At 39.5% G+C, this 12,500-nt stretch overlaps 1 protein-coding gene across 1 annotated transcript in view; it reads left to right on the forward strand.

The window, feature by feature from the left end:
* Window positions 1-12,500, forward strand: part of adgrg6 (adhesion G protein-coupled receptor G6) — a gene marked incomplete at its 3' end in the record, with an annotated part of 80,545 nt that overhangs the window by 60,283 nt on the left and 7,762 nt on the right. The window contains exon 8 of the mRNA XM_080047535.1: window positions 12,019-12,107. Coding sequence (XP_079903661.1) covers window positions 12,019-12,107 — 89 coding nt within the window. The remainder of the gene's footprint in view (window positions 1-12,018; window positions 12,108-12,500) is intronic.

Raw genomic sequence — 12,500 nt, forward strand, 5'->3', positions numbered from 1 at the left:
TTCCCCATTTCCTCACCGGTATATGTTTTACAGTAACCATGGCTACAGATTGGTGCATATTGTCCCTTCTGCTTGTTGTCTATTAACTGACCGATGTGATTATGTGACTGTCTGACTTCCCCCATGTAGCTCAACAACAGTCTACAAGCAGCGAAACCACTGCTTCATCTGTCACCACTAACCACCAAGCCTCTACTAACACACCAGGCACGCATGGTAAGAGCTAATACACTGGACTCATGCTACCGCTAAGACTGGCTAGCTGCTATATTTAAAAGGCCCAATTGCTGCTATGAGTGCTTGCAGTTTTTTTTTTTTTTTTTTTTTTTTTTTTTTTTTTTAGGCAAGTTTGGCAAGGCAAGTTTATTTCTATAGCACAATTCAGACACAAGGCCATTCGCAGCATAACATAACACATATTATAAATACAAACATACATGAAAGAACGTAATCTTTACAATTTAAGGTGCTACGAGGAACTTTGTAATATTTCTGAAACAGTCAAATTTTTCCTCTGATGATCATAAATAACATGTAACAGCAAACAAGACCATCAGCGCAAAGAAAGAATGCTATTTTTATATAGTTTTTCTTTATGCCTTCGTCATGGGTATACGCTCACCCTGGAACAACAGCTGGCGTGGTAAAAACACTACCGCTTTTGTCCAAAGGGGGGCGCTAGAATGAACAAAAAAACTGAAAGTTCCTCGGAGCACCTTTAAGAAATCGTATTGTAGGACATAAAATATACAAAAACAAATTAATGTAATACTATTTATTTGATAATTTATTTGAACTGTATGATCATTTACAAGAGGCTGTCCGAATGTATAAACATTTTATTTTAATGCAAGAGATTTTTATTGAGAATGTGTTATGTGCAGCTCTGGAAAAATTAAGAGACCTGTCTGGATTTTTCTTCAATCTTCATCTCTACATTTCTTAATGGAAATGCTCTTTAATGGCAATATTTTTTGGTGGGAATTTGGTAGAAATGTCGTCAGTAGTTTGTAGAGTAAAACCAAAATGTTCATTCTACTTTAACATATGCCTATGAATAGTAAAACGAGAGACACTGAACATTTGGAGCGGTTTCTTAATTTTTTCCAGAGCTGTATATTGTTATTGTAACAAGGCACCTTGAGATCTTTAAGCTTTCCTCTGACAAATTACCATTTCTCTAACTCATACTAGCACCGATCAAAATGCACGTCACTCTTTACTCACTCTCCTGTCTTTGTCTGTCTTTCTCGGCTTAGACTTTTCTCATTATTTCTATTATCATTTCATCTTAAAACCACTTTTAGGAAAGACTTCTCCGCACCTAACTAACCGGCCGCCCGCTAACCTAGCTGTAACCACTGCTGCCTCCAGCGGTGAGACACACATCATGACTAGTTTGACAAATACAGGTATTTTCAACTTCCGCTTGTCAATTCTATTTTGTATTACTATTCATTTCGGTAACACTTTACAACAATGTACAGTAATTAACTGTTAATTAATGCTATTAAGGGTTAGTTAATGCGTAGTTAATGCCTATTAAGCATTAAGTAAGTGTCAATGCTTGGTCAACTATTGCTTAGTTAAGCATACACTAAGCATAATAGATAGTTAAGGCTAAGTGTATGTTTATTAAGCATGTACTAAGCATTTATTAACAGTTAGGTAATGCTTAGTAAATTCTTATTAAGCCTAATACAGCCTTAACTAACAGTTTTAATTAATTTACCATTATTGTAAAGTGTTACCATTAATTCTTTGATTCCTTCCGTATTTTTGTTCAGCTTTTTAGTCCTATATTTGTGTATTTTCTCTTTTCAAGGGAATAAAATCAGTAGAACAAAACTCAAGGCTCTTAAATCAAGGTGTAGTTTTTCTTTAACTCACGCTTGTTGTGATCAGGACATTTTGGGATGGTCCCTCTTCCATGTACAGGTGTCGGGTGCGTCTTAAATTTCCGTTGTGTATGTATTACTGCTTTCTGCTCAACAAACAATCCTTAGAATAATACTCTAGGCTCAAGAATCAAGGTGTAGTGTTTCGTTTACTCACTCTTGTGATCAAGAAATTTTGGGATGGTCCCTTCCGTGTAGAGGTGTCAATAACTTCTCTAGTCCTGTTCATTATTGCTTTCTGGTAAAAACAAAAGAGACTAAAAAGCGTTTTATTGCCTATGTGTGTATATCACTGCTTTTTGCTAAACAAAAAACGTTTAATTGCCTTTGTTTATTATCTGTAACCTGCTTTTCCACCATATTTGGTCGTCTGGTTTGATGTGTCTGTCTGCGGTGGCCGTGCGGACAGAGAAGGAGTCTACCGTAAACTCTCCAACCAAATCCCAAGCCTCTGTTTCCCAGACCAAGCCTCGCAACAGAAGACCCCGGGATATTTTTGGACTTACCTCTCCTGTCTCCCCTATTTCTCATGTCCCTCCTCCAACAACTTCCATAAACAGACAAACTAGACCTGGTTTTGTACCCAGTTTGTTTGATCGTAGGTCCAATGCACCGATATCCAGTCCTCCACCCATTAATCGCCCAAAACTATCATCTGAATCCAGGCTCTTAGCTATAACAACCCCTGCTACACCTCAACATGCTACATCTCATCCCAGACTTCATCCAACTTCCATAATCGGAAGACAAACAAGACTTGGTTTCCTGCTTAGTTCCAATGGTCGGGCATTTCATCGTAGGTCCAATATACCGATATCCAGTCCTCCACCCATTAATCGCCCAAAAATCGCATCTCAACCACCCAGGCTCTTCGCTACAACAACCCCTGCTATACCTCAAACATCTCATCCAAGACTTCCTCCAACAACTTCCATAATCGGACGAACAAGACCTGGTTTCGTACCCAGTTCAAATGGTCGGGCATTTCATCGTAGGTCCCATTCATCTAGTCAATTAAGTCCTCCACCCCTTACCCTACCAAAACTAGCATCTGAAGCACCCAGGCTCTTAGCTACACTTGTACCATCTCAGTCAAGTCTTCCAACCCTCCTCCAAATGTCCCAAGGGCACGGTAGCTCCCTCCCAACCAGTTCCCATGGTCGGGCATTTCATCGTAGGTCCCATACACCTAGCCAATCAAGTCCTCCACCCCTTAATCTCCCAAAAATTGCATCTGTACCCAGACTCTATGCTACAACAACCTCTGCTACACCTCAAACATCTCATCCCAGACTCCCAAGACCCCTCCAAAGGTCCCAAAGACACCGTAGCTCCCTGGGATCATTCGGATACATTTCGACCCCTTTGAGAAAGAGGCCAACAAGCGGAAGACGTCCTACTACTACTAAAGCAACACCCAGACCAGTTGTTCACCACATAACAAAACCAACTGCACAGCCAACCACTGAACTCAAAAAATCCACTACAGCAAGCAGGCCTGGGTGGAAAAATACAACACACGCAAACGTTCGATCTCAGGAATTATCTCAAACTACATCGCAAGCTACTGTTTCGAACCAAGAGAGCCATACAACAACTCAAAAATCAAAACCCCTTCCTGGATATGGAGTTTCAATATTTTCTCAATCTTCCTTGGGACATGCAAGGCCCACAACTGTCAGCTTACATGGAATATCTCACCCTACATCGCAAGCCACTGTTTCAAACGAAAGCCCTACTACCACACAAGACTCAAAACTCCTTTCTGAATTAGTGCGCACAATATTTTCTCAGGGCGCATCTCCATTACAATACAGAGATGAGGCATTAGTTGCAAAGGAGTCATCTTTGGTAACTGCAATTCACACAACTGTCAGCTTACATGAAATATCACACCCTACATACCAACCAACTATTTCACACCAGACAATCCCTAATATGGACAAGGAGACCCCTACAACCACTCCAGAATCAAAAAACCTTTCTCAAGCAGTGCTTACAATTTTCTCTCAGGGCTTATCTCCATTGCAACAAAGAGAAGAGGCAATTTCAATGGTTGCAAAGGAATCCTACTCAGAAATTGGGGCCGAACCTCAGGCATTTTCATCATCATTGTCATTGCTTAACAACAGAAAGAACAAACCGGTAGCACCACGGGTCAACTGGACAGATTCTGAAGATTTAGTCGATGTGTATTCGTCAGGGTCTGAGCCGTTTGTATATGATTTGACCGAGTTAGCAGAAGAAGGCGCCAATTTTAGCACATATGAATTCGAATCTGCGTACCCATTCGATAAACCCGCCACAATCCTACCAGCATTCGTAAGCCTTGACACCAAAAACGAACAGTCATTGAACAGAACAGACCCTGATGATGCTTTAATTTCAGTAACACAACTTCAAAATGCTTCTCGAGTAAATGACAAACAAACACAAAATTTGGAGATTCTAGAAAGTGGTTCGAGCGAGGTTAGACAAGATAGCTTCATGTCGGAAACGCTAGCATTGATTAGCGCGTCAAAAATCCTGACACATACAACTGTTTCGCAGACTTCAACAGTAGCTCAAACCCAACCAGTTGTTTCAGAGATCATTACTTCAAGTGGACAACAACAAGAGACTATTTCTTTCACAAAAACTCTCACACAAGAGTTACAAATATCGACTTTTCAACCAACTCTACCTCTCCTTGCTCCCTCCCTTTCTTACCCAACTCCATTCTTGCCCGTGAGACAGCTAAGCTCCTCTGCTTTCCTTTCAGGGGAGATTTTCCCCGATAAAATATTTTCGTCTCTAGTGCCAAAGCATGAAGAAATAACCCAGATATACCACTCCTCACTTAATCTTAACTCTTTGGACAGTGTGTACAAAACAGGCATTACGGCCAGCGATATTGACCTTGCATTGACCAAAAGTAAACTCATTAAATCCACACTGACAGACATATTTTCTATCTCTAAGTCTACCACACATGTTTTTCCCGAAATGCCAACTTCGAACATTTTTGCGTTCCCTTTAGACATCACTCACTCCTTGACATCTATCGCCCCATCTCTTTCTCTTCCTCTGTCCTCTGTATCTGCATCCTTCACCTCAGCTAACACCATCACTCTATCATCTTTAACTTTACCAGATCAAGCCTCATCCTCTGTTTCCCCTTGGTCCAATTCCAATCTACCGCAGCCCACACTCTCCCAAAATCCCTTTCCACATCAAGCCCAACAAAATCTCTCAAAAGCAGACAGTATTGTTGATTCTACTCACGTTCCAGAGTCCAATAAAGTCCCCCCATCCATTTTTATTCCACTTTCATCTATATCTGCTCCCTACACCCCATCTCAACCCATCTCTCTATCTGCTGTTACCTTACAATATCACCCTAAGCTCTCAGAAGCAGACAGTGTTGTTGAATTTACTCACGTGCCACAGTCCGATAAAGTTAGTGGGAACTTACAGCCTTCTGCCTTCTCATCTCTGTCTCTTTCTTTAAACCTTCAAAGAGAGTTTGTTGTGGCAACGGTTGCTACGCCATCCTCACCCCTCAGTCTATTTTCTCAAGGCCCAACTGAATCTTACACAAAACATTTTGGTGCCGCAATTATGTCTGAAAACCATTTACTCTCTGCTGAAGAGTCCTCTAATGAAATAAATGAATTACCCTTCTCATCTGAGGGCAATCATCCTCTTGATAACCAATCAGCTCAAAATGTCCATTCACTTGGGTTTTTTTCAGACTCTGACTTCAGTCGAATTGATCCAACTACCTCTGGATTATCCCTGGAAAATTTGGCATTAAGTACTGCAGTATTTTCATCAAATTTTCCCCCTCAAATGCATTCATCTCTGTCACAATCTGAGTTTATTGATGTTTCACGCGTGGTTTTGTGGCCTTTTTCTCGTGTAGCCAGTCTCTCAAACAGTGAGTTTGTGCTTCATAGTGATCCAATAGATTTAAGCGACATATATAGTGTGCTAGATGAAACACAACTAGAAAATCAGGCTATATCAGACATTGCTTTAACACCAGCGCTAAAATCAAGCAGTTGGTCCTATGAACGAACCCCAGAACTACTTCAGGCAAATTACGAAGCAACGCAACTTTTTCACTCAGCTTCTTCGTCTGGCAACTCTATTCAACCTCTATCAACGTCAAATCCCTTCAGTGCAATTCAGAGTCTATTTCCATCTCACGTTGCAGACACAGCGAGCGAGAGGTTTTCAGAGATTTTTTCGTCCGCCACTGATATGCTTCTAGTTTCTAGGGAAACAGCAGGACAGATGTTAAGAGAGGAGGAAGAGAAAGCGGTTGAGAGCTCTCGACTCTTGGCTCAAATATCTTCATTGAGATCCCAAGACAGACGCACTTCTCCTAGCCTGACCTTCAACCAAGATCTTAAGCACACAATCTCCTACTTAAACACTGCTGACATCCAGGTGAACACAACAACAAACACACACACTGACACACACGCTCAAACTCACACTGACAATCACACTCACACTCCCACACATACTTCCACACAAACACACAGACACACTAACACAAACACACACACTCACAATCACACTCACACATACACTTACACACACACTCACACTCATACTCACACTGACACACACACTATCACACACACTCACACTCACACACACTCTCACACACACACTCACACACACACTCCCACACAAACTCACACACTCACTCACACTAACTCTGGGGGCTTACAAGGTCTCTCTGGCTACGTTGATGCATTTATTAACCCCACCGCTGTTTCCACTTTGTCAAACCCATCCGTCACAGCAGGGACTGAGGCATTCACACTTCAAATCTACAGCAGTGCACAGCCTGACACCTTAAGCCCTCAGTATGCATCTGCTGCCATAGGGGTGGATTACATGCAGCACACGAGCGGCTTCACTCAAACTCAAACACCGACTCTGATACACACACACAGCTCAGCGCACACACACGTCGGAGAAACAACACAAGCGAGAGAGAAAGTTAACTTCGCGGAAACTGAAAGGCCAGGGGAGGACACACACACACACGCACACACTGCTGTAGAAGAGACAGGTGTTGATATCTCGCGTTTGCAGCAAGATTCAGACCTATTTTCTTCCATTGCAAATACTCCTCTAGTCCCTTCAAAGTCCATTCTGCCTTCTCTGTCCCTTGCAAAAACGCTTAACACAAATTACCTCTCTCTTCAACCTTCCCTAACCCATTCTGCAATCCCTCCCTTCATATCTGTCTCCGATTCATCCATCATCCCCCTTTATCTCTCTCCTCTCCTCCCCGGTTTAGTTGCATTGCCAACACAGTCTCCTGGCAACATGGAAAAGGCCGAAATTGTCTCTTTGTTGTTGCCCAGTTGGCCAATTCCAGAATTTCCCCATCTCACCACAACAACAACACAACCCCCCTCGGACAAGCAGTTAGAGCCCCTCCAAATATCCACTCATTACCCCGTTAGCCAATCACAAGAGCCCGTCCAGCTGTTTACTTCAGATAGCCATTTACTCACAAACACTCCCACACACACTCACACTCACACACACACTCACACACACACTCCGACACACACTCACACTCGAACACTCGACACCCAGGAAGCCAGCCACACAAAATCTACTTTTTCTGTCGACGGTAATGACAAAGATGAGATATTGCCACAAACTTCAACTGCTGCCACGTTTGTCGATGGTCCACTAATGTTTACTGAGGCTCCGATCAATCTCACGTCACCTGCCAAACGGCCCCATCTGTCTGCTCTGTTTAACCCTGCTGTCGATGTTGTTCCAAAAATACACATTGCAGATATAAAAGCCACTGGTGCAGAAATGGCTTCTCCAACAGTGAGCAACGTAGCTAACCCTATGAGCCATCAGTCTAATGAAAGTCTGGGTCAGGAAGCTGGCATTCAATCATTTTTTCCCGTAGAAATCCGATCCACCTCTCCGTTTCTCTCCACTTCTAAACCAAATTTTCGACCCATTTCTGCCGTATCATCGCAACCTAGTGATGCTGTGGTTATTCCGAACCCCCTGCCAACTTCCGACCTTGATATTTCCACTTTCGAACAAGTCTCCAGACCCCCCACGGAATCCGCTATCAACGCCCCAAATCGAGGCCTCGTTCCTGGGTTGTTTGCGGAGCTCCTGACTCATGGACGGATTGAGAACCAGACCTCAAACTTCAAATATATCACCATCTCGAATGCAACCACTCCTGCTGCAAAACTCAAGGACTCTCCTACAGCGCAAATGACAAACTCCACAAAAGCTAAAAATGCTTCAACTCCTTTATTAGACATTTTGGAAGCAACTCAGGGGGATATTACAAGCACCACACCAATACCAGATATAAATGTGGATGCAGGAAAGTCAAATTTGACCGTCGCAAACCCGAATTCGAACTCAAATTTCTCGAATAACAACGAGAATCAGGGTTCGGGATCGTTCCTGGATTCAAACCAAAGTGCCTCTGATGTCCAAGATGGCCTCGTTTCGCCGACACTACCAGCAGTCAACCATTTCACAACCAAAACCACAGCAAAACTGTCTTCTCTACCAGTTCAACTCAAAGCCGTCAGTGTGTCCGCTAACAGTAGCATCCGCCTGGAAAAGCTAATAGGACGTCCCACCTCTGGATACCCACCTGTGGATTTAGGAGTTGAACCACCAGCGTTGCCATGCCAATGTAAACAACAACAACAACAACGGGTTCATTTTACATGTCTGTGTGGAATGTCAACAGGAAACAGTATGTCGTAAAGTAACAACAAAACAAAATGAAAAAACGTAGATGTAGAAAAATCAATAAAAAATAAATTATGATTTGAAATTACAGTCGCATGCACTGAGAGATGATTCCATTATAGCGATGTGTATTAAGTCTTAACGTCTATTTATAAAAACAAGCAAAATTAAGTTATATCTTTAAAGATGCACTGTGTAGTTTCAGAGGAGGGGGATTTGAACCCCCCTGGGCACATATTTGTGTTTTTCACGATTGCAGCAGCCTACAATGGCATTCTTCCATATAGCCTACAATGTAAATTATTGATTGAAAACAAGAAAATGTAAAGGAATATACTTCACCCATATGGAACCGGCGTTCTATCTTTATAAAATCACTATTATAATATAATGAATGAGGTTTTTCTTCCCTCAGTCTTCCCTCAGTCTTCCCTTGGCCCAGCTGTCCTGTTAATCCTAACCCTACATTTTTCTTACTGTGATGTCACACTAGTAAAATGTAGGGTTAGACAGTGAGACCATAAAACACTCTTTCTGCCTTTTCTCAGGCTAGGATGAACCGATTTCTAAAATGTTTGCACATTTATACTACATAGGATCTCGGAGTTCAATACACCTTCATATTCCCACTGGTGAAGTAGGGCTTTAAGCTATTTCAGATTGCCATTCAATACAGAAAAGATTTTAAGACTTGATACATGGTTTGTTTACATCTTAAGGTGGCTGGGTTTTTTCAATGTAGCATTTAGTCTCTAAAAAAAAATCGGGTTTGAATCCAGAAATTTGACTGAATAGTTGTTTGTTTTGTCTTGTAGTGATAGATGGATGGATGGATGGATGGATGGATGGATGGATGGATGGATGGATGGATGGATGGATGGATGGATGGATGGATGGATGGATGGATGGATGGATGGATGGATGGATGGATGGATGGATGGATGGATGGATGGATGGATGGATGGATGGATGGATGGATGGATAGATAGATAGATAGATAGATAGATAGATAGATAGATAGATAGATAGATAGATAGATAGATAGATAGATAGATAGATAGATAGATAGATAGATAGATAGATAGATAGATAGATAGATAGATAGATAGATAGATAGATAGATAGATAGATAGATAGATAGATAGATAGATAGATAGATAGATAGATAGATAGAAGGTGTGAATGTGGTGGAGGGTTGGTATCTCTCAGGTAATCGAGGCTTGTGATTGGTTCGTAATGATTGCGACCGCTGTGTATGAAATAACAATATAGTCTAGTGTCTAGTTGTCAAATCAGACCGTTTCACTTTGTAGTTAAATTGATTGTAGTGAATTATCCTGTCCGAATGTTTTCTCCTCAATTCTTCCTCTATGTCCCATTATTACACTATCCAATATTTCATTTTTATTCGTTATTTTCTGATCTACAAGCGTATTAATTTAGTTTTTCGTTCTATAGTCGATCTAGCCTTTTGGTAGAGTCGTCCTGCTTTGCTGTTTTATCAAGTTAAAAGTGTAGTCAGTGATTCTGGAGAACGCTTGTTGTCAAAATCACTTTTTGGTCCAAATCAGTGAATATCTCCTCATGATCCACTACCTGTAATGTGTGTGTGTGTGTGTGTGTTGTGTGTGTGTGTGTGTTGTGTGTGTGTGTGTGTGTGTGTGTGTGTGTGTGCGTGTGCGTGCGCTGAAAAAATATCCAGTGTTAATACACAGTCTAGGTTCCTTAAACATGTTGCATGCAAACAAAGGGAGCCCACCGTAGCCTGTTTACAGATCCTATAGGCTGTGTATTAACACTGGGGTTTATTTTCAGTTCACACACAGTACAGACAGGTAGCGGATCATGAGGAGATATTCACTGATTTTGACATATAAATATTTTACACCAACCATTCTCCAGAATCACTGTCTACACCTTTTAATAATTCATCTAAAATTTGACAGACAAAGATATATACAGCTCTGGAAGAAATGTAGAGACCACTCCAAATGTTCAGTGTCTGTCGTTTTACTCTTTATAGGCATATGTTTGAGTAGAATGAACATTTTGGGTTTTATTCTACAAACCACTGACAACATTTCTACCAAATTCCCCCCAAAAAAATATTGTCATTAAGAGCATTTCCATTAAGTAATGTAGAGATGAAGATTGAAGTAAAATCCAGACTGGTCTCGTTAATTTTTTTCCAGAGATGTATATAAACAGCATGCAGGGTTTCACACCAAAACTGATGGAGTAGAAGTGTTAAGAGCTCAGTAGCGATGTACTAATCATTATAGATACTTTAGTGACATCTAGTGGCCACTGTGAAGCATAGCAGGAGAGATTATAGGTCTGAAAATAGAAAAAAATACAGAAAAAATCTTCTGTTTGGGACATTTAAACAGGACTTGATGCACTGTGTGTCTGCAGTTGGATTGATCACACTTTTGATAAAAGTAAATGAAGAACATTCATTCGATTTTGATAATTTTAAGTAAATTTGGACTCACTTTTTGATGTGGAAAATGGTAATAATTTGTTTAATAAAAAATGTAATTCAAATTAATGAAATAGAAACACTATTCTATGCTTTAAAAAAATATTTTTTTTTAATAATAATTAAAAAAAAAAATTAATTCAAGAAATCCTCACAAACAAACCGCAAATAATTAAAAAAAAATGTTATACTTTTTCTTTTTTAGAATTTTTTTTTCAGAAAACAGTTCCCAATGGACAGCAGTACATTCCTTACTCATTATCTTTACTCTTTAAAATTGAACTTGTGACATAACTCGAATACCACTCGATTCATCTCCTGCTATGTGGCACAGGCGCAAGAAAATAAAACAATTACAAGTGCATCTTAAAAATTTTGGATATCATGGAAAAGTAATTTAATTAGTAGGCTACTATTTCAGATTCATAACTCATAAAATGAAATATTTCAAGCTTTTTTAGTTTTAATTTTGATGACTTAAATATCATGAAAATGCCCCAAAAAAACAGTATCTCAAGATATTAAAACATTACAAAAAAAGTAATAATATAGAAATACGTTATGTATGTTTATTTATGAACTCAATAGTTGGCCATTCTCCTTTTGCACAGAGTATTGCATCATTGCGACTTGGAATGGAGGCAATTATTGTTTTCGAGTTTCTCAGCAGTTTTTATGATTCTTTTTACAAATAAACAACACTTGAAATATTTCCTTTTATGTCTAATAAATCTTGATAGAAGTTTAAATGTTTTAGTTAAATTACAAAAAAATCTGCTTTTCCATGCTAAGCCTATTATATTTTTTAAGACGCACCTGTGTATGAGGAGAACCCCAAAGTGCCAGAGTGAGACTGAAGTTTTATTTTGTGTTTATTTCCAGAGAAGTTGTTCTACCGTCTTTCCTTTGTGGTGGAAGACGAGGAGGCGGAGCTGAGCCAGGAAGAGGTTCAGCAGACCGTCAATCTATGGGTGAGATGACATTTATTTTTGAGTTAGATCATAATTAAATTTTTTTTTTTTATTAAAAAATTATATATAGAAAATAATATATCCTATATACTGTATATATATTTTTTTGTAATAATTTTTTTATAATTTATTTTTATTTTTATTATCATATTACTATTTTTATTTTATTTAAACGTTTGTATTTTTTGTATTATTTTTTGATGTTTTTTAATTCTCTTCCTTTAGTATCCCCTTACTTGAGTGTTATTACTTAATTATTCAACGATGTATGTTTTTATTAACTTTTTATTTCAATTACCGTCAATCTATGGGTGAGATGGAGTTATTTTAGAGTTTTTTTTAACATGTTTATTTAAAAAATATACAAGTAGCCTATTATTTTTATTTATTTTA

The sequence above is a fragment of the Ammodytes marinus genome (assembly GCF_949987685.1).
Source record: "Ammodytes marinus genome assembly, chromosome: 19".
In the NCBI taxonomy this organism is placed as follows: Eukaryota; Metazoa; Chordata; class Actinopteri; order Uranoscopiformes; family Ammodytidae; genus Ammodytes; species Ammodytes marinus.